The 22,070-nt window shown below is 39.6% G+C and overlaps 3 protein-coding genes across 7 annotated transcripts in view; 1 reads left to right on the top strand and 2 right to left on the bottom strand.

Moving 5' to 3' along the window:
* The window catches only part of tmem117 (transmembrane protein 117), a 43,666-nt gene extending 39,259 nt beyond the window's left edge, over positions 1-4,407 (bottom strand). The window contains exons 1-2 of one of the 4 annotated variants that reach the window (XM_051382409.1): positions 2,617-4,407; positions 778-1,085 (exon numbers count right to left, since the gene is read on the bottom strand). In XM_051382409.1, the coding sequence (XP_051238369.1) occupies positions 778-1,085; positions 2,617-2,666 (358 nt within the window). In that variant the 5' untranslated portion in view covers positions 2,667-4,407. Of the gene's footprint in view, positions 1-777; positions 1,086-1,550; positions 1,702-2,616 lie in introns of those variants that run through there. The other 3 variants (XM_051382412.1, XM_051382410.1, XM_051382411.1) reach the window with 3 other exon arrangements.
* A 290-nt stretch (positions 4,408-4,697) lies between these two features.
* On the top strand, positions 4,698-13,388 carry twf1a (twinfilin actin-binding protein 1a). The gene is made up of 9 exons (XM_051382419.1): positions 4,698-4,807; positions 6,055-6,135; positions 6,255-6,433; positions 7,784-7,879; positions 8,093-8,197; positions 10,317-10,442; positions 10,990-11,140; positions 11,285-11,406; positions 12,143-13,388. The coding sequence occupies exons 1-9, from the start codon at positions 4,783-4,785 to the stop codon at positions 12,308-12,310; spliced, it is 1,053 nt and encodes a 350-aa protein (XP_051238379.1). The 5' UTR covers positions 4,698-4,782; the 3' UTR covers positions 12,311-13,388.
* Positions 13,389-13,392: 4 nt separating this feature from the next.
* On the bottom strand, positions 13,393-21,633 carry irak4 (interleukin-1 receptor-associated kinase 4). 2 transcript variants are annotated; one of them, XM_051382415.1, is made up of 11 exons: positions 21,493-21,633; positions 20,912-21,057; positions 19,639-19,803; positions 18,538-18,698; positions 18,392-18,456; positions 17,182-17,296; positions 16,993-17,102; positions 15,574-15,760; positions 14,978-15,040; positions 14,563-14,727; positions 13,393-13,779 (listed from the first exon to the last, which is right to left on the bottom strand). In XM_051382415.1, the coding sequence occupies exons 1-11, from the start codon at positions 21,564-21,566 to the stop codon at positions 13,723-13,725; spliced, it is 1,308 nt and encodes a 435-aa protein (XP_051238375.1). In that variant the 5' UTR covers positions 21,567-21,633; the 3' UTR covers positions 13,393-13,722. The 2 variants fall into 2 exon arrangements, with proteins under 2 accessions (XP_051238375.1, XP_051238374.1); XM_051382414.1 differs by lacking the exon at positions 21,493-21,633 and adding an exon at positions 21,199-21,486.
* Positions 21,634-22,070: the final 437 nt, after the last annotated feature.

The raw sequence follows: 22,070 nt of genomic DNA, 5'->3' as shown, positions 1-22,070 counted from the left end.
TGTTTGTTGTTTGTTCACTCTGCATATGCAGCCTGCAAGGGAAGAGTGGGTGTGAGTAGGTCGTGCATCTTTATAATGGGTTACAAGCCAAAAAGGTTGAGAACCACAATCAGATACAAGCAGGAAGAGGTCCATAAAAGTGCATTAGACAAAGTAATAATTCGATTATATGCCAAGATGTTATAAACGTTTTTCGCATTAAAATATAATGCATCGATACAGCATGTATATTTAGCAGAATTTATCACACAGATCTCTGATGTACAGTCTTGCCTACAACTGTTGCAGTAACCTGACCAATCTACTTGTATCTTGAGCTGAAATGATTAGCAATTTTAGCAAAATTAAGTTTCACCTTTTCTTTTGTGACTGAATATTTTTTAAGTTTTGGAGTGTTGCTCCAACAAAACAAGCATTTAAAAAAAAAAGGCTAATGAATTAATCAAAGACAATAATCAGAAGATTAATCGACTTATTAAAAATAATTGGTAGTTGAGTACTACCAGAGAGTACAGAGTGTAGAGATTTGCAAACACTGTTTGGCCCAGATCTGATGATAAGTGAGAGGAAAGGCAGAAAAGAAAAGATGGAAGCAGGAGCACAGATGAGAGCTGATTGCAAAGACATGAAAATGGCCTTTCATTAGATTATTATTCACAAAAAAAGTGGAGCATGAGTGCAAGGTGCCACAACAAAAACAACTGAGGAGGATGGTTCCCTCCCTCAGTAAAGCCATTACTCTGCACATTCCAGTGCATTATTGTGCGCATGACTTACCAAAGAGCTGGCGGTGGAATATAAACTTCCCAGCTAACAGGCCAGTGATAATGGCCAGTATCCAGCACACTACTTTGAGGATGTTCCATCCGAGGCCCGGGTACTTGTTGAACAGGAAGGAGAAGCAGTTTCCCACCACGATCATGTGGGCCTCCGTCTGGCTGTGGGAAACGGGGTCCTCGGCGAAGACGAGGAAATTGAAGAAGGTGACGAGATAGGCCACGATGAGACGTGACCATGGGTGCTGGAAATAGTAGCGAAAACGGGCATCTATTTCCATCCTGCTGAGCCCCCCAGCCACACTACACCTGGGAGTCGGGGAGGGAGAGAGAGAGAGAGAGAGAGAGAGAGAGAGAGAGAGAGAGAGAGAGAGAGAGAGAGAGAGCTTCTTTCAGTCAGATTACATTAAACTGAATTTCAGCAGGACAGATTAGAGTGAAAACATCACTCAGACTGAGATTAGTGGTTGGAGTATGACTGAGGTTTGGTACAGATTGGGATTATGCTAAATTCAGACAACTCCAATAGTTTAGCAGAAATGCCAATAACACACCTAAAAGCCCAAAGACAAGCTTTCCCATCACACAAACACTGAGGTTCTTGATCCACCTGGTTAGTGATGCCAACACAGCAAAAAAATCAGCTGCATGAAAACATATTGGTAAGTTCATTAGTTAACTGACCTCACGATTCAACCAAGAAGCTGCTGTTCAAAAGACTGAAGTTTAAGCTTTGACAGTGAGCGGAAACAAGGTGATGTGTAATTGTTGTACCTGCAGGTGGAAAAATCTTGAAGTGCTTAGCTGTAAAGCGCTGGCTTTTGGAAGGCTTATCCTCTCAGCCTGTCTGCACTGTGGCCCCCCTCAAAATACTGTGGCAGCATTACACTGATGCTTTGCTCTGGAACACCTGCCAAGCAGCGCTTGAGTAACTTCCCGACAGTCCCCCCTGCTGTATTTTTAAACCTGACTATAGCCACTCACCCATGAACCCCCCCCCAGTCTAAGCCCCCTCCCCTGTGAGGGTTCTGACTTTGCTGGACTGGACTTCTCAAGCCGTTTCCCAGCTTTGACACCGTTTCCTAAAATACTCCACGGTGGGAATTTGGAACGATGTAATGGCTTCAAGAATAGAGCTGCACACAGTGAAACCACCCATGTGGCTATTAAATTTCACCAGCAACATGTTGTCTTGTCATTATGTGCCACCTTAAGCCAGTGATTCCACTACTCGAAGGTAGAATCGCTTCATCATCCTGGTAAAATGCAGACTGTGTCTTTATCCCGGCGCCTGATGGCAGGAGAGTCCCTGGCATGCAGAAGACCCAAAGGACACACATGGAAACAGGAGGAGAACATGCAAACAGTACACAGAAAGAACCCATTCGCCTGGGTTAATACAGTATGACATATGTTAATGGGATATAACTTAGAGAATATTGGAAAACCAATGAAAGCTATAGTTGAAGATCTGTGATATCTTTATCATCACCCTTCCCATCCTGCTCATGGCACATCCTCTAAACTCCCTGCCTGTCCTCCAAACCATAACAATTACATTTGTACTGAACAATATGAGCAGTGTCTTAAGTGCTACAGGAAATAAACAAGAAAGCCCCCCCCCCATAGTACCAATTTCTGAGGGGACTGCCTTGTTAAGAGCACAGGTCTGTGACCACACATCCCCTTTAATGTCACAGTAGCCATAATGCCAAATATCACACCACCCAACCACCACGAATCTCGGGGAGAACACGACAAGCTTTACAGGAATTATCTGATTATACAATTTATATGTCGATGCACCATGAAGGATGTGGGAATGCCGTGTGAGTCCTACCTGCCCCGCACCTCGGTGTTATTTGAGAACGTGCGGTAATTCCCCGTCATCAACGCACCTGGTCCACACCGTTTTCCCTCGCTGTCGACAGCCGGGACGAGAAGCCCGCTCCCGCACGGCTCCCCTGCCACATCAAGCCGACAGCGGCGCTCTAATCATCCCAAACACGAGATGATACGGAAGGGTTGGGGAGGAATTATCCATGCGACCTGTTGTTGGTATACAACAGAGGCACCCACATATCCTCTGCCATTGTGCTGGACCGTCCATGCGCCGGGCGGGCTAGCTCTGCCGGGCGGTACTTCGTTATCGGGTTCCCGCCAGACGGTGCAGTTTCTGGGCTGATAAAGGGACGCTGCTGCTGTTGTACAGTGGATGGAGATAGCTGGGTCCACACAGCACGCATAGCATCAGTGCAACGCAATGCCAAACACGTTGATTTACCAGCAGTCAAGTCAGATTCAGTACTAGTTGTACAACTTCCGCTGACACCTTTCAAAGTAAAACATGATGACTATACACAATGTCACAAATAACTATATTGATGGAGGAATTTGGAATAATTACATATTATACATTATTATTATGATGATTATTATTGTTGTTGTTTTTGTTGTTCATTATATATAATATGTATGTATTTATTTTTACTATTTCAATGCAATTATTTTATTTGGGTTTGTTTTACTTCATTAATTATCTGGAATAAGTGAAACATAATATACATTATAATAATAATTATTGTTGTTGTTGTTGTTTGTCTATTCTACTACTTCATTGCAATTATTTCATTTTAATTTTTTTACTTGTATTAATTTCAAATAAGGGCATTGATAGACGAATCTAGAATAAGTGAAATATATTATACACTATTATTGTTATTATTGTTGTGGTTGTTTATTTTTTATTTTTTATTATTTCATTGCAATTATTCTGTTTGGGTTCGTTTATTTTACTTGAATTAATTTCATAGGTTACTGCTGTTTGGATTATTTGTGATAAATACAATGGCTTTATGTTGTTGAAATGTGGAAATTCCTCTTATTTATGAATCGTCCGCACACCTCTAGTTACTGACATCCTACAATGGGTTATTGACATTTAAAAAAGATATATTTTAAATATACTTATATTGAATACATACATACATTTAAATACAAACATACAATACGTAATACTTACTTCATACTTAGCAATACAATGTCAGCATTTTTCTATTAATTCTAATTAGATAGCTATACTCTAATCAATCAATGTTCTTTGACAACTAATGATTGACAAGACTCAATAAAAACACATAGCAGGGTATAAACATGTATCTACTATATTATAAATAGAATATTGTGTTATATCATGTTAACTATAAACTATGCCATTTTAATACCAGTTTTATCTGTAGCACTGGAACAACACCATCTTTTTAGTGACACAGCATTATTTTGAAGACCGGTTCACATGGTTTCCGGTATGACTCTGGCTGTTACTGCTGTGACACAGATCTGAGATTCCCTCCGGTGACAGGATGATATTGCTGCTGTAAAATCTTTTCATTCATTTATTTATTTATTTAACGAGGATGTAGAGGGGACGGAGAGCAGAGACAGGAAGCCCCGTGGCTTCCAGATGTTTCACGCAGCACGCCAAATGAAGATCTGCTGCCTTGAGAGGCGGAAATCTCCCCTTTATTACAGATCAGAAAGCTAAAAATAAATGGAAAAATACAAAATAAATCATTTATTTTAATGATAGTCCAACCGGGAACCTATCCAATTTAATGATTTTATTATCATTATTATTATTTTATTTTATTATTTTATTTTATTTTATTATTTTTATTATTATTATTTTATTTTAATATTATTATTATTATTATTATTATTATGCGTCTGAATGATTTCGACCAGGCATTAAAATGCAGCATACAAGTTTATGCACAACAATAACAATAACAACTCTCACATGGTCCAATACTTCCTCTACCACTGGTACTATTATTCTTGTACTGCCCTACATTTCTGTTTTTAAATAAATAGTTTCACTCATGTGATTTCTGATGTTGATGACGACAGGCTCGGGGCGGGTCTTGTCGATGTAGTCCACTTCCTGCTTCTCTGCCCTGGTTTCGCCTGATCAGCTGCATCAGCCCTTTATCCGACGAAAGACACAATGTCACATCAAACGGGCATTCAAGGTAGATGCATTTCTCTGCTTTCAGTGTCTCTGTCCTTGTGTACTTTGCTGTGTGAGTGTGTGAGTCCCCCCGGCGAGCTTTAAGTACCTGCAACAATTCATTGCACCGAGGGAGATAGCGTCAAGTTAGCTAGCCACTCCTAGCTAGCGTTGAGCTACCGTGATGTGTGTGATCCGCGGTGCCCTGTTTCGGGCACTTTTAGGACTACGAAGCATAATCCCTTAGTCTTTGGCCTGTTTATGAGCCACCGAAATCCCGGCTGCTCTGTATTTATTCCCACAATAGTACAAAAGCCTTTTATGCCTTAAGCTTTTCGGCATAACGCTTAGTCCAGCTTTCTGAATGGATGGGCGACGCCTTCATTTAAACAAACTGCTGGCCTGGTAGACCGGCCGGTGTTGGACCCAGAAATATGTGAATAGCAGTAGCCCAACCTGCACTGTGTCTTTATAAAAACGGGCTTCAGTAGGGCGTGACTTCCTTTAAATATGGCAGCAGCACCGCAGAATTGCTAAGTCTGTTTTGTGATAAAACAACGTTCAAATTACGTGAGATAATAATAGACAGATGTTTAGTTCAACGCTGGTTTCTGTATAAGCTATCTTCTCCCCTGTCTGAATGGTCAGGTTGTTTTACAGCATATGAACGTTTTTATATTCCTCATAATTCTAAGCTTGTGTTTCACATACAGAGCTGAAATAAAGAGCCTATTCTGAGTAAACCTGACAAATTAGAGTATACCTGTAGAGAAAAATCAAAGTGAATCTTTAATGCACAAAACTCTTTGCAAAAATGTTTATATGCATCATTTCATTATTTATTTTCTTCTGCTATAGGAAATATAGGAGTCACTGCAGCTAATATTGTTAAGACCCTTCTTTGAATGTAACTTGGAGACCTGTTTTATTGTACCTGGGTTTGGGTCAAAGGTGGACAGCCTTCAGTCACAGCTGTACAACTGAAGGCAACCTGGTTATCATAAAAATATAGTATTTCACAGTGAGTTCAGTCTTATTCTTTTTGTTGTTGCTTGTTGCCCAGTTATAGAACCAACAAGTTTCCTTTTCTCTAAGTTTGTTTAAAGGCAAAACATGTGTTATACTTTATACTGGGCTGTATGTAAATAAAGCCAAATCAGAAATCCTCAAGACAAAATCCAGGGCCTTAAATAGTCATCCTAGCAAGAGTGTGTTGTTGTCAAGCAAGTTGAACAGAAGTAGACTGATCCCTTCTCTGTCTTTTCTCAGCGGGTAATGATGTGAAGGATATCTTTGCCAATGCCAGGAGCGGAGACCAATATCGAGTCTTAAAGATCGTCATTGAGGACGGTAAGCAGTGTCCCCAGAGTTTGTTTGTACTTCTACCCAAACGGCTGACATTACAATGTCAGCATGAGTAACAAACCCACGCACTGCTGAAATGTTTGTGGCACACATCTGCTTTCCAGAGCAGCTGACTCTGGGCACCACCAAGAAAGCGTCAAAGAAGTGGGACCAGGAGTATGACTCCTTAGTGCTGCCCCTCCTCGAGGATGACGTGCCCTGCTATATTCTGTACCGGCTGGACTCCACTAACAACCAGGGCTACGAGTGGATCTTCCTGGCCTGGTCACCGGACCACTCTACTGTAAGAAAAACCAAGCCAAGGCTGGGCTTAATGAATGGCTTTCCATACTTCTTGCTATTTGTCTTCCTCTGCTTTGCGTATCAGATGGGTGGGGTTACCACATCAAGGCAGCGACTCTTTGTATGCTTACTGGATAACCGTGTACAACAGTGCATTCATTATTTCCTAGCAACCTTCTTGGAATCTAAATATGGGTAGATTACGGTGCTTTCCAAATAACATGCTTAGCCAAAACCTCCTATATCCGACTCAAAATTCATCCTCTTAGTGCTTTTAGGTGATACAGGCTTATGATGCAGGGCTGTTTCCCTGTCATGCAAATGTGTGTTTTGCATGACACCTAACTCATGGTTATTTTGTTCCTCTAAAATTTGATTACCCACTTGTGGGATAGAGTCACTGCGATTCAAAATAGCCATGACAAGCATACATACAAATGTTGTTTCTGTAACAGTGGAAAGAGGAATGTTGCAAGGAGAGACCAGTGCAAAAAAAAAAAAAGCTCAGGGCACAGTGCTTTCAGGTTGAGGCTTGTCTGTAAGTTGCAAAATCATTTCACAACCAATGCATGCTGCTGCTGCTGCAGCTCAGTTGGTCAGGTATGTTTTCATTTGCTTTGAGGGTTTTTTTTTCCCCAGACAAATGTTTAATTGCTTGTCAAGTCAACTTTGTATAGTCTAAAATCACACATTTGCTTCAGGGTGCATTAAGGTACCTTACCTTATGGAGTTATGACCACTAGGGGCGCCATGTACAGGTGTTAACAGTAAGAAATGTAGCAGTGCACCAGCAAAGGCAGGGAATAAGAAGATTGAAAGGTCTGGCTCCATCCGTTATTAGGCTGGCTTGTTTGTATTCCTTTAAACCAATCACAATTGTCTTGGGCAGTCTTAACTGTGCCCTTGCAATATCGTGTCCAGGTGGATAACTTGTTTTATTGGACATTGTTGCACATGGAGATTTGAGCCCTGCCATTAAGATGGTTAAATCCCTGCAAAAGAAAAGGCAGCCGCAGCTAGCTGGATTACGTTAGCGACCAGGTTGCGTTAACTTACTGTTTTCACTGTGTAGGTTGCTATGTCGAAGGTGGTTGTTTTTTGTTGTTGTTTCACATAGTGATGGGGACTTTGAAAAAGGTAGATAGTAGAAGGGAGGAAGTGCATTCAACACTCTTGTTAGATGGAAAAGATAAATAGATAAAATTACAGATCAGAAGGTGCCAGATATAGACCCATCTTTACAATAAATGATGTCACATAATGACAAAAATAATATAACAAAAAACACTTATCAGGAAAAAATATCTTTTGAACAATCAAGACTTCTGACATTCCTTCATGTTCTCAACAGGTGCGACATAAAATGTTATACGCTGCTACCAGAGCCACACTGAAGAAAGAGTTTGGAGGCGGGCACATCAAGGATGAGATCTTTGCTACCATGAAGGTTGGTCTTACAACAACAACACTTGAAGTGATGTGAACAGCTCTTTTATGCACTCAGGCTTCAGTTGGAACATTCAGAAACCCCGACTTCATCAATTTATGTGTCAGACTTGTATCAGTTGTCTATATGGCAACTGATATGAGCAATGATGTATTGGTGAGTAAGATTATATTGCTATATGATTAGTGACTGTGCTTTTTTTGGCCCCCCCAGGATGATCTGAATCTCAGTGGATACAGGAAATATCTGACCTCGCAGGCTGCTCCCCTGCCCCTCACCGCTGCAGAAGAGGAACTGAGGCAGATTAAACTGAATTCGGTACAAACACACAATTGCAGACATGTTATACTTAGGTCATTCGTTGGCCATCATTTTCCTTTGAGATCATCTTAGAGGAAATCATGTACATCACAGTGCTTGTGTATACAAATAGCACTGAGAGAGACTGCTTGAGTCTGCTCTGAAGTGGGCGTGGATTAGGCTTGTTCTCTGTTTCAGTTCTGAAAAGGGATGACACTACATCACACACTTGTAGCTTCGGCGGGGGAAAAAATAGCTTACCTCAGCTCACAGCAATATTCCTCCTAATCACATCTCCTGTGTGTGAGATGTAAGTCCCAGGAGAAATGGTGTGGAGTATCAATGAGGGCCAGCGATGCAGCCTTCCAAACAGCACAAGGTCAGCAGCAGTGCAAGTGTGCATATGCTTGCCTGGCAGAATCAACACAGCGCAAAGACGCTGATGCATTAAACCAGGATGTTGGCAGAGACGAATCTATTAGGCTTATACAGCTCACATAGCCATAGTTCTATAAATAAATATTGTTTACAATCATAAACCCCATTCAGTTCGAGCAACTAAATGGTTAAAGAAGAACTCTATGGGTGTTCAGATCAAATATTTCCATGCTGAAAGAGCTGTATGCAAATGTGAATGTTCTGCAGCTTTAACACTTGGCAGTGATTCGGCATGGAGCACAGGTGAGCTGCATCATTGTGCTTTGCCTATGTTGTTTGCAGTGATAAGATGAAGAAATACTGTAATGTGATATCCAGTGCACGCTGCGGATGACGCCAGCACTGTTTACACTGCGGATGTGAAGGGCTTTAGGGCTGTGGCTGAAAGGCTCCACCAGACAGAAAGTAAAAAAAACAAAAAAAACAAAGAAGCAGCATTTGAAGTCTCAGTTTTCAGACTTTGGGGGGACTGTTCCTATAAATTAACCCAAATGAACAGTTCTTCTTTTCTGAGAAGCAACCTTTTCTAACTGCTGCTCTCCCTGTCTGCCACATAAACAAGAACTGTATTTCTTACCATATATGGAAGTGCTCTGACGAGTGCGGTCCCTCTCCAAAGTATGGTCAATTAAAAGCAGCAGAGCAAATGGGAAGTAAAGGTTTGTGCTTGTCCTACTCGGCCAGCTGTTGAAGGAAGATAATATACCATTAATCTGTACCGCCTGAATGAAAAAAGAGGCTTTGAAATTTTTATCATTGCTGTGCGTTGGAGACTGCCTGCCTTTTACTAAGCAGATGGATAAAAGACCCACAATCCTTTTTTGTATGCGAGGTAACCGCATCGGAGGCTCAATCATGTTTGCACGGCATTTCATTTTGTGGGAACAAGGCTCTAAAAATAGATGCAATCCATCAGTGTAATCCCCTCAGCATTTCCAGTTTTCTGTGTGATTTCACGGAGGCGCCTTGTCACTTCCGATACAAGCACCTCATTTGCAATTATCATGCTCCAGAATTCAAGCTGCTTGTTGCACTTGTAAACCTTTTTACTTTCTGAAAATGAAGAATATTAATTCTCTTCTCCGCAAGTCATTATGACACCAATATCACGAGTGGAAACCGACAGAGCGTTGATTCGAGCCCTCATACAATTGAATTTAAAGACCAGTAAAATGTGTGCTCTGCATAACTTGTGTTAGTCAGCATGATGACACAATGTCACCAGCATGTGGTCATGTGGCATCTGGAGGTGTGTGTGTGTGTGTGTGTGTGTGTGTGTGTGTGTGTGTGTGTGTGTGTGTGTGTGTGTGTGTGTGTGTGTGTGTGTGTGTGTGTGTGTGTGTGTGTGTGTGTGTGTGTGTGTGTGTGTGTGTGTAAATACATTCCTGTGAACACAATCAAGTCAAGAGTGTGTTAGAAACCACATGCTCCCTTGTAGATTCACTCATTTATATGGGTGTTGGAGCATATTTCTGCATACAAATGACTATTAATAAAGAACTAACTTTTTGAATATACTCATGTAAATACCACCCATTTGTTATTTGAAGACAAATGAAATATTTGCTAAATAATGCACTGATCAGCCTTTATCAGTTACCTCACTACCATAACCTTTTTGTTTATTGCAGCTTTATCATACTAACCAGGATGTAACAATAAAAAGCTAAAGAGCCTTTTGTGTTTGTGGTGTGTTCAGGTGCAGACGGACATCAGTGTGGACACCAAGCAGCAGACTCTGCAGGGAGTGGCCTTCCCTATTCACAAAGACGCTGTTGCAGCACTTGAACGTTATAGGGACAAAAAGATCAATTACGTACAGCTGGTGAGTCCTTAAGAGCAAATCATTAGTCCGAGGGTGACCTTTGCTCGATCAGTCGTGTTTTCGAATAAGCGAATCAACCGTCTGTGTTTCAACATACATTGTTTGAGAGAGATACAGATGTCTTTGGTCAGGAGTTGTTTACTGGCCGACACAATGAGTTACTCATTTAGCCCAAAAAGCCTTTGTTCTTCTCATTGAAATTCAAAGGGTTCGTGTGACAAGATCGGATCAGAGCAAAGTACAAAGGAATAATTGTGACACTGTTGCTGCTTTATCTCAGTTCCCTTTTTATCCTAAAAGCTTTTTATTTAAAAAAGAAAAAGAAGCATTATGCTCTGTTCTATTTATCCATTGAGGGTTTAATCCAGTACACCAGCAACTGCTGAGTGAATGTTTCACTCACCTGAGAGGGGACGGGAGATGGTTTGTTATTCACTCTCCCCACCCAAATTTTCACAAATTGGTTTGGGATTCAAAGCAGGAACTTTCCAGTCAAAAGCACACGTCAATATCCTTGAGGGTGAATTTCCATTTCCTCTGTCAACAGCAAGTAGACGCCGAACAGGAGCTGATTCGGTTGTGCGGCACTGAGCCAACAGAGCTGAAAGACCTGCCAATGAGAATTCCTAAAGAATCTGCACGTTACCACTTCTTCCTCTACAAACATTCCCACGAAGGCGATTACTTAGAGTCCACAGGTAAAAGCATTCATGATATTCACATTCAGATAGAACAGGTTATCATGAACAGACACACCTTCTATTATTTCTATAGTGTTTTTTTATGTTGCTCTGATACTTTGTGTCCACTCCTCTCATTGTCTTTTTTTGTTCTCTTTGTAGTCTTCATTTATTCTATGCCCGGGTACAAGTGTAGCATCCGAGAGAGGATGCTGTATTCCAGTTGCAAAAATCCCTTGGTGGACATGGTGGAAAACAATCTCGGTATTGAGATTGAGAAAAAGGTAAGAAATGATCCGTCACCATGAAAGACTGTGGTCAACCGCATAACGATCTTGTTTTGTCACAGACTTAAGCCCCTGAAAACTTTTTAAATGTTGGGTATTTCTCCAAAATATTGAATATTCATAACTAAATAAATAACAATCTGAAGATCAGAAAAAACTATTAGGTATAACGTATTAAGAGAATTATGTGTGTGTGGTTTGGTGTAGAGCTCCAACAATTAGTTGACAGAAGATTAATTGTCAACTATTTTGAGAATGTATTTTTTAAAGCAAAAATGCCAAAAATTAGCTGGTTAAATTTTGATAATGTGTTGCTTTTTTCTGTCATATTTGATGGAACCTTAAAAGATTTGTGTTTTAAACTGATTCTCGAAACAAGACTACCAATTTGAATACATCTCCTTTAGCTGTGGAGTATGATAACAGGCATTTATTACACCATTTTCTGACAAAAGTACACAACATAACCTTCTTCCAAATGGGCCCTGCTCTGTTGAAATCAGTGGTAAGAAAACAAGACAGAAATCTCTAATGTGAAATTACAAAAGCCTTTACTACTATGGGAGGTAACATGTCTATTGTGGTTCGTACAAAGTTTAAAATGACATTTGTAACAGATGGACATCAAAAAGGTAGAACCTTATTTACCAAAAACACCACATATAGCTCTGAGAGTGTGAGTTGGAGGGGATTCTGCAGGCCATCTGCTCATAGTTTTTTGTCTATTTCCCAGTTGGAGATTGACAATGGCGATGAACTGACCAGCGATTTCCTGTACGAGGAGGTGCATCCCAAGCAGCATGCACACAAGCAGGCCTTCGCCAAGCCCAAAGGCCCTGCTGGGAAGAAGGGTGGGCGCCGCATTACCCGACCACCAGCAGGGAAAGAGGAGGAAGATTAAACAGACCTCAGCACCCCGCCACCACCTCCATCCAGAGCACGTTCCACAGTGGAACATTTCTTTGATGGGGGGGGGGGGAATCATATTTGACACGCTTGTTTAAAAGAATAAGACAACAACTTTAAAATTCCCACAAAGTTCACCAGAGACCCAACTATGCACGCCAAGGACAACTGAGCAATGACACACTTCAGAGTTTCCATTTGTAGCTTGCCAAATGGAAGCATATTTATGTATGTTAGTAAAGTCACAAATAACTTACAATGATTCAAAGGGGCCCAAGCAAAGTCAAACTTGAGGTTTTTACATTCTTGCCAGTTCTGAGACCTTAGAAATGTTAGTGACTAAATGTGAACTTGCGCCAATATGATAAAATTCCCCCATTTTTAGTTCACATGCTCAAATTCTTAACTTGCATTCCTTAAGTCTGTGTCAATTAATGTTTTTTTGTGTCTATTGTGTTGAACATTTGTCTCCTACTGTTTGCACAACAAGGTGCTCCAAAGCAGAAAAGATATAATTATCCCAATTGTGTCTATTGATTCGTTTTAACAGTGCATTTTATATTGGAAATTGACTTCTTTTTTGATATAACTGTGGTTTACATGAAAAATCATCTGCTGAGAAACTTATTTTTCTATGCAAGTGCTGTAAATGTACATATTGTAGCTGTGTGATGCTCTATGATTAAGAAACAGTCTGGTCTGTTCTGGTGATTGTCAGTGTCGGTGAGGATCACAGTGGAAAGAACAGGGGCTTCCAGAAATATTACGTCAATACATCTCATATTTCACTGAGAAGGAAGCTACTCAACCTTAGCTGGTTCCCATACAAGAGGGATCCCAAGCAACCGGATAGGAAAGGGAATACTATTAAGTACCTTGATTCAAATGTTGCCACATCCACTGATCTACTGATTAATATTAGGCAAACTACTAAGCTCACCTCATGTTTAAAGGGAAATCCCTTTATATTCATACAGTGTCATTATAATAGAGAAAAAAAAAACATGTTTGGTCTTATTTGTTTTCTTACAAATCTTTCTTTTAAAGAAGAAAAATAAAATATTTAAATCATACATATTCTGTTTCATTCACTTTATTTCTTCAACTGTCCTTTACAATAAATACAAGATAGAAACACTGGCAAAAAAAAAAAGCCTTACAATCTTTTCAAGGTATCAAATCCCCTGACATAACAGCCTTAACTGTAAGAACTAAGCTACATGCTTCGTACCAAAAATATAGTATGTCATCAGTACAAAATATTGTTGCAAAAAAATACTTTTGTCAGTCACAGTCATCAAGCAATATTCAATTGTTTGATACTCCTTTTGAGAAGGAAATGTACTTGTGTGTGCACTATAACTGGAGCCGGCTCACAAATCTTCTCTGGGATGCTATGCTTCACTACTATGCTTTAAAATCCAGTGAAATGCTCTTCACAACTCCTCTAAGCTCCAAGAGGACCTGTTGGGATAGATATTCATGTTAATAACTAAAATAGATGGCCTACATATAAAAATATATGAACCTTTTTTGTTTTTATTTCATCATTTACATACAGGAAACATTAACGTGTGATTTAATCAAAGCTGCAGCAAATCCAAAGTCAAACTGCAGAGAACAAAGGAGGACTGGAGCACACTGATCAACTCACAGCCATTCATTGTGCAAACAGACACTACTGTGAAGACACAATAGTGTCGAAACATTAGTAATGAAGAAATGTTAGCCTAACAAACACCATTCCTGTCATAAACCTCAATTGTTATCCAAACATTATTAAAATTACATAAATGAGCCACTCTGTTGCACTAGGCAACAGTTTCCTTTATTCTGATGAACTCGGGCACTGTAGTTTATTTCAAGTTGATCCATCATATACCATCCCGCTTCTGTAAACACTCAAAGGTGCACCACATCTGCAGCCAAAAACAGTCCCAAACAAATGCACTACTTGCTTTTGTTTTTTAGTAACATTAGCAAAAACCTACAGTACCCAGCTGTTATACGTAATTACTGAGGCTTTCACAAAATGAAACTATGTATCTGTTTATTTTTTAAAGATTTGCATCTTCAGTATAATTATATGGGACTGACAGACTATGACATCCGTCTGTTACTGAGGCTTCCCTCTCCAGACTTACAGTATCAATGCTACTGGAGCTGATAACAGATATTTCGCTCAAGATGACAGTGCACATGCCAACACAGTAGCTTAAACTATATATCTGTCTTTCCTCCTCGTACCTGTTTGATAACTGGCCGTCTATTTTTCCTCTCGAGGAGGCAGTTACAGGCCAAAGAGTAGACACTCTCCACCTGGCTCAGCCCCAAGTCTCCCATCTTTTTGTCCAGGAAGTCCTCTAAAGTCAGCTCCTCGTCTTCATCTTCTATATCATACCTCATCTCCATCTGGGAAGGAAAATCACGATAAATACGACTGAAGACAGCAATGAACATGTTTTGAGGAAAATACTGCTTTTTATCATGTTGGAGGAACTTTTTTTGAACAGGTGAAACCGGCTCAAATCCTTTCAATTACTTTTAATGACTGCTAACTGATAGGGTGCCATTATTAATTAAATGTAAAGTCTTTAATAAGCTGTAATCGCAAACTGCAGCTTGATAGATACACAGTGAAAGCCTCTTTTGTGCTGCTTACCAAGAACTGTGGCTCACGGTTTTCATCGGCTGGCGGGAGTCCAGACAATATTTCTAACAACACCTGTAGATGGCAGGAAGATGGGGTTAATCGCATGGCTCCGGACGACAGAAAACCTTTATTACTCCACCATGTGCCAGGCAGCTTCACAGACACCGTAGTGTTTCCACAGCTGTACTAATAAGACATATACACACAGTACATACTGCACTATATTAAAGGTCAGGCAGTTTTATACAGCCCTGATCCCATAAATCATTCAACCAATGTCAGACAGCGGATAATATGTTTGACATTTATAGCTGCTAATACAGTACAGCTGTGCCCCTTAACCGATTCAGAAGTTTTAGTAAGAAATAATGACAGATGATACGTAAAATAGAGCTCCTTTTTCACAAATGGGAAGAAATGTATACTATAATGTTTATGTCCTGCAGTTATGTATGTGTCAGTAGTTCGGGAGAACCTTGCACTCAAGTAAACTGCTGAGTCATGTTTTATTTACATTACAGTTGCAGTTTCTCCTTTCCTGACATAATATCCTGATCTGCGTGTGCCTGTGTTTCTGGGTGCATGTGTGTCTGCAGAAAGCCTACCACTCCGAAGCTGAAGACATCAGATTTTGATGTGATCTCTCCTCTTAGCGCCTCAGGTGCCATGTATGCACGGGTACCCACAATCTTCTCCGTCATCATGGTAGTTGATGTCCTCTTGGCCGATGCTCTCGTCAGCCCAAAGTCTGAGATCTTCGCCACAAATTTTTCATCTAACAGGATATTTGCACTAATAAGACAAAAAGATTGTGAGCACAGTGAGTCAAGCATATCTGATTCATAGGTTCTTCCTGCCTGAGTCAACATTTTGGGAAATTTGCTTATTCACTGTCTTGCTGAGACAAAGTGGCAGGGGTGTGGCCATTAGATGGGCTACACCTGGTTCATCTCTGATTACTAGGCTTTATAAGAGGTTGCTCAGTTTGTTGTTTCTCCCTCCTTCCAGCCAGCAGATCCTGGGTTTGTTGCTGTCTTTGGGTTGATTAATGAATTACCTTTTTCCATACACAACACTTCCGCCATGTCCACACACACACTACACTACACTACTGACAATACTGTACTGATGTACATATATCTTGTATACTTTGTTTAGTGTGAATATTGTTTAATTACATTTATTTTTGCCTTCAACACATAAATTGTATGTGTGGTCTCCCTTCTTTGTCATGAACTGTGAGCAGGTTCATGACATCAGTTAACATAGGAAATGGGGAGGGTGGGACAGCTAGGTTCACTAATTAACTAATTACTCACTAATTATATCATATTTGTTTCATCAGTCCAAAAGCAGAACTGTAAAAATGAACAACGAACAATACCAAACCTGTTTCCAATCTTTATGCTCAGCTCAGCTAACTAGCTACTGGCTGCAGCTTCATATGTTTTAACATACCTGAGATGTGGTTTGAGGTGGCAATCAGATTTAAATCCATCTTGAATGCTTCTTGGATACATTTACACTTAGTTTTTTGTAAATCAGATAGCTATCTCATCCACCAAACATGCAGTAAGTGACGAGGTGTAAATGGGGTCTCAGAGTGGTATAGAGAGTGAATACCTACGTATATTTCACAAAATGTTGAACTATTCCTCTAAAGATCATTTAAAGAGCATTGTTAATGATTAAAGACCTCGATTTGGCTACATTCACACTGCAAGTCTTAGCGTGCAACCACTGATGATGTTTTTTTGTTTTGTTTGGCTGTTCACATTACTTATTAAATGTGGTCCATATCAGATTCCAGTGTGCACAGGTCATGGTCCTAAAGTGACATGAGCATGATTCGACACATAGATCAGATTGCAAAAAATCCGTCCTGTGAATTGAAAAGATCAGATTCCATGTGATTTGTGCCGTTAACACCTTTCATGAAAAAATCTGATCTGAGTCACATTTGATAAAATACAAATCACATTTGGGCCACTTCAGTCTGCAGTCTGAACACGGAGTAAGCGTACCTTTTAACATCTCTGTGGACGTGGTGGTTGCTGTGCAGATACTCCAAACCGCTCGCTGTCCCTTCAGCTATCAAGCATCTCTGTTGCCAGGACAGTGGAGGACTTTCATCCTAAAAGGAGAAAAAGCCTACAATTAAATGATTTGTGTAAATGCACAACTACCACTACTGTACTGTCGATGGTGCTTACCAAGCAAGCTAGTCGGTCTAGCAGAGAACCATTGGCCATTAAGGCATACACCAAACATGGGTGCTGTCCATCACACGAAAATCCAACCATGTCGACCAAATTCTCATGTTTCAACCTGTGGAAACAAACAGACTCATCAAACTTTTATTTTTCAAACCATCTAGATCATTATTTCAACCTATGTTGGGCTTAAAGAAACTGTTCCGACATTCGGGATAACACGCTTATTCCCTTCCTTGCTGAGAAGATACCACTCTCATATTTGTATGCCAGTGAAGCTATAGTCAGGTGCTTAGCTTAGCTTAGCATAAAGACAGGAACCAGCTAGCCTGCTCGGCTTAAAGGTAACAAAATCTGCCCACCAGCATTTCTAAAGCTCTCAGTTTTCACATTAGACCATAGTGGTTTAATCCACACAAAAAATAAGCTTTAGCAGTGCTGATAGGTGGGTTTTATTTGTTTCCCCCTGTCCTGGTAGTTTTGGTTAATTTATGCTAGAAGTGACATGGGATGAGGTTAAATGCTACAACCTATTTCACAAAATCAGACAACTGACTTAGTAATGTCAGTGCACTGCAATATCTACGTAAAGTTTGCTTTCATTTGCCGCCACAGGCTACTGGTCATAGCAGAACGATTAAAGCCGAAGATGTACTTGCTTTTTAACCACGTTACGTTCCAGTGCTCAGAATGGACACAGGATATGTGAGGCAGCCACCATGCGCACCTACACATGTAGTTAAATGCAAGTGCATCGCTGGCCTATGGCTGTAGCAGCAAAACCTTTAATACATTATCTTTTGCTTATGAATTCAACTCTTCATATGTAACAGACAAATAAGCCTGTTTTTCAAAAGCTCGAACTAATCCTTGAATACATCTTCTGCGTCAATCACAGTTTGTTTTCAATGTACAGTCTCAGATGCTGCTGATTGTTTCTTGCACTGTCATTGTTAAAAAAAAATCATTTATTTTCAAATTGATAATTAAAATAAGTGGGTATAAGTATCTGTTAAATCTGAAGGTATTTGTTGGTGCTGAGCTTACAACAGAGCAGGCTGCTTTTCCAAAAGCTCTGTTAGTGCTTTCAGCCTTTAAAGTTCCATTAGTTTGATTAAGACGTCTGCTTCTTCTGCCTAGCTAATAAAATCAAAGTCACTCAAAAGCAAAGTGATTAATAACAAGGATAAAGACAGAAGATGAAACGTACACTCTCAGAGCTTGGATCTCTTGGTTGAACTGAACTTGAAGCTCATCCAGGGAGACGTCCTCCATCTAAATGAGACGACATTTTTTCTAATGTGATTTACAAGATTTACAAAAGTCAGAGATTGGAATGAAAATATTTTCACTCACTGGATTGAGCTTTTTCACCGCAACAGGTTTGTCATTCAGAAGGCCTTTGTATACAGTGCCAAAGCCTCCCTCTCCCAGTCTGCTGCCGCCATCGGATACGGGGCGGTCATCAAAGTTGCCTGTAATCTTCATCAGCTCATTGTACAAGAAACTAGAAAAACCTAAAAAGGGACACACAGAAATCTGTCATATTGATTTTTATGTTTAAGGCCTCATTGATGCTACCTGCTTGTCAATTTTGTAAAATCAGTTGTAGCAGAAGTAGCATCATTTTCAGTTTTGCTTCTGTTGAAATCAAGCCAGGACGCCAGGAAGAAAGAAAAAAACTAAACAATGACTTTATAGTGGTGGAATAAAACTCAGTACATTTGCATTTGTGAGTAATTATGAGTATTTACATTTTATTCTACTATATACTGTAAGTCTACTTCACTATATTTCAGATATATATAATATACTATTTTTTTTACATAATTAACAGCTTCAGTTATAGGTAATATGATCCACTGCTACAGAATAAACTACCCAATAATATTAAAGTATTCAAAATCAGCTTTACCTCCACCAGCCAAATAAAATTGCGTGTGTGGTACGATTTATTTAGCTTTTGGTACTTTTACTCTACAAGGAAATAATGCTACTTTTACTTAAGTAGAATATCTGAAGATCTTCCATCACTGTAAGTTATGCTGAACAAATAGAAAAATTCTGAAAAATGGTGTGGTCAATATGCTGTTATTACCCACAACTTTTATTTGTAATGCAGTAGTTCAGTAAAACATCAGAATGCTTCATGACTTTCACCACTTCTCATTTAGAAATTGTTATCAACGCAAATGTTTTTCAATTTCCCTATACAAAGGAGAGGTGATTTATATATTCAACTAAAGTCGGAAGAAAGGGTTAGCAAAACTGAAGTTGAGGGTTTCAACTGACAACGAACAAATAATGTTTTTTAATACGTTTCCTCTCATGCACAGATCACCATAGAGGACTATATGCATAAAAAGTAGCATTGACACTAGCCTCTCTACACGTGACTCAACAGCTCTTTACATAACTCATAAACCTCGATTTGAAGAAGAAAAAAAGTGCAACCACCTGTCTGGCCGGGTTCACTGCTCTCCAGTAGAATCTGTGGCTGCAGAATGGATCTGAGAGGTTGTGGCTGTGTCACTGTCTCCTCCAGTAGTGTTGTTGGAGCGGCACTGGATACTTCTACTGTTGGAGAGGCCTGCTGTGGCACTGCTGGGATGGCGTCTTCCACTGTGTGTGGACAAAAGAAAATACATTAAAATAAGCTATCTTGTTGATATTGAGCATGGTTTTAATTTCATTAAAATACTTTTTACTACATTTTGTGGATACAATTTTGAAATAATAAAAAGATTTTCTGAGATGGACATTTGTGCATTATCAGATTATCTAGACAGCGGTGTAGATAATCTATAAAGCATTTGTGTTGTACATTTCTGTGTATACGTAAAGCACTTTACTAATAGCATTTACTTTTTTCTGTTAAGAAAGATTTTTCTTTTGATCATGAATGTCAACTGCTGCAAGTCTTTATTCCTACGTTCTATCATTCTATGTCACCATGTAACCTCATATGAAACAGACCATTTCATTGTATGACACACACACACACACACACACACACACACACACACACACACAAATAAATGGTTCATTCAGTTTGTTTTCTTATGTTTGTTGGTGTTCAGTATCTGAAATGAATGATCTTTACAAATACCTTTGTTACTGTGTGATCCTTGCTATTGCAATTCTGCATCTAATTTCCCAGGGATCACCCATATTATGCATGGTAGTGTTTGAGTCTACCAGCCCATAGACTGCCTTTTGTATGAGATTAATGTATTTTTGTTCTTAGCCCCTGACAAATAAGTTTGAGTGAGTTTCTGAATATGTTGGACAGATACAGATGTATCAAATTGTTTTACCAAAATGAAAAAGATTTGAATGAATGAATTTGAATTGGTAGACAGGGTTGTAGGCAGGGCTGCACAGGTGATAACATCAAACTGTGATTATTTTTTTTATTGTGATATGATTGATGATTACTGTGGGAATCATCATTTTTGCATCACAAAATTTATTTTTACTAAAAAAATCATACATGAAATGTGACATTTAGGGGGGACTGTACCAAACAAAACATATTTTCAATCTGGAGAACAAGATTTGCAGACCAGGGTATTTCTGCAGCATTACAGAACTTCATTATGCTGCCACACATTTTACCTTCATCAAAACATGGCTTCTCTTATATATATATTTGGATTAATGGTGCAGATGTAGTTGCAGGTCTATTATATTGTCTCGGATTATCATAATGCATAAAAAAAACTCGTACCAGGTAGCAGAACACTAGCAGCAGCCAGTAACTTGTGACTCTTCAAAATGTCCACAAGTTCTCCCACTGTACTGTTGGTGGTCCCCCATTCAACCAGCAGCTCCACTGTGGGACTTCTCCCCTGTTTAACAAGACCTTCAAACCTCCTGAAGAAGAAACAGATACACTGGTAGATAAATAAATAAATAAATAAATAAATAAATAAACAGAAATATTCTAACTTTACTTTGAGAGAATAAAAAAGTAAATACAGCTTGTCTACCATGTCACCAGCTCCAATTACCTACCTCACATGATGCTGAGTGTACCTAAAGTCCCCATTCGGCTTCCGTATCGATACAATAACATCTTTCCACCTTTCTTGAGGGTCCAAAAAATCGGACAACTTGCGACGTAAACTATAACTCAGGTTACGAATATAAGTAGCGGAAGTTACTGAGTTATTCATTCTAGCAGAAAATACCAAATTCAAGCTTTTATCTGACAGCTATACTGACATTTTGTACAACTTACAGCGCCGTTGTGGGTATTTATTATCCTGCCATAACATCAGAACATTAGCAAACCGAAACTTTACTCACTGTTGATGGGGGGAAAAAATGGTTTTGGTCTTTCCGATATTGAGCAACTTCCCCAAACGTAACACAGCAGGCATGGCCTATCCCCTGACAGTCTCCACCTTCAATGCGGAAATACAAGCAGTGGTGCAATAAAAGGTACAGCCATTGACAATATGTGTGTACCTGTGAGCTCTGCCAGTATATATGTATATGCATATATGACTGTGTAATTATAAAGCATATATGTGTGTGTGTTTGTAGTTACAGACAGAAGCAGGCAGAGGACAGCTCCCGTGCTTCCCTACATGCTTGTAGTATGACAGCGCCCTCTAGTGGACAATAAAGAGCATTCACTGTTTGAAAGCAGTTTGAGTTGTTTAGGAGAGATTTTTTTTTTATTTTAAATTATGACAGATTATTATTTCTTTGAAAAAATTGAACAATGGCCACCATACCTGAATTTGTGCTTGTACCTGTGATTATTTGTATTTTCTAATTAAACATACATGCAGTGATAGTGGTAGGAGTATCTATCTATCTAAGTAGAAGCACGATCCCATTGTCAAAACTGGCTACTCCATTACACAAAGTCCTGCATT

Source organism: Dicentrarchus labrax, unplaced genomic scaffold (genome assembly GCF_905237075.1).
Source record: "Dicentrarchus labrax unplaced genomic scaffold, dlabrax2021, whole genome shotgun sequence".
Classification (NCBI taxonomy): Eukaryota; Metazoa; Chordata; class Actinopteri; family Moronidae; genus Dicentrarchus; species Dicentrarchus labrax.
This window is presented reverse-complemented; position numbering and strand designations above follow the sequence as displayed.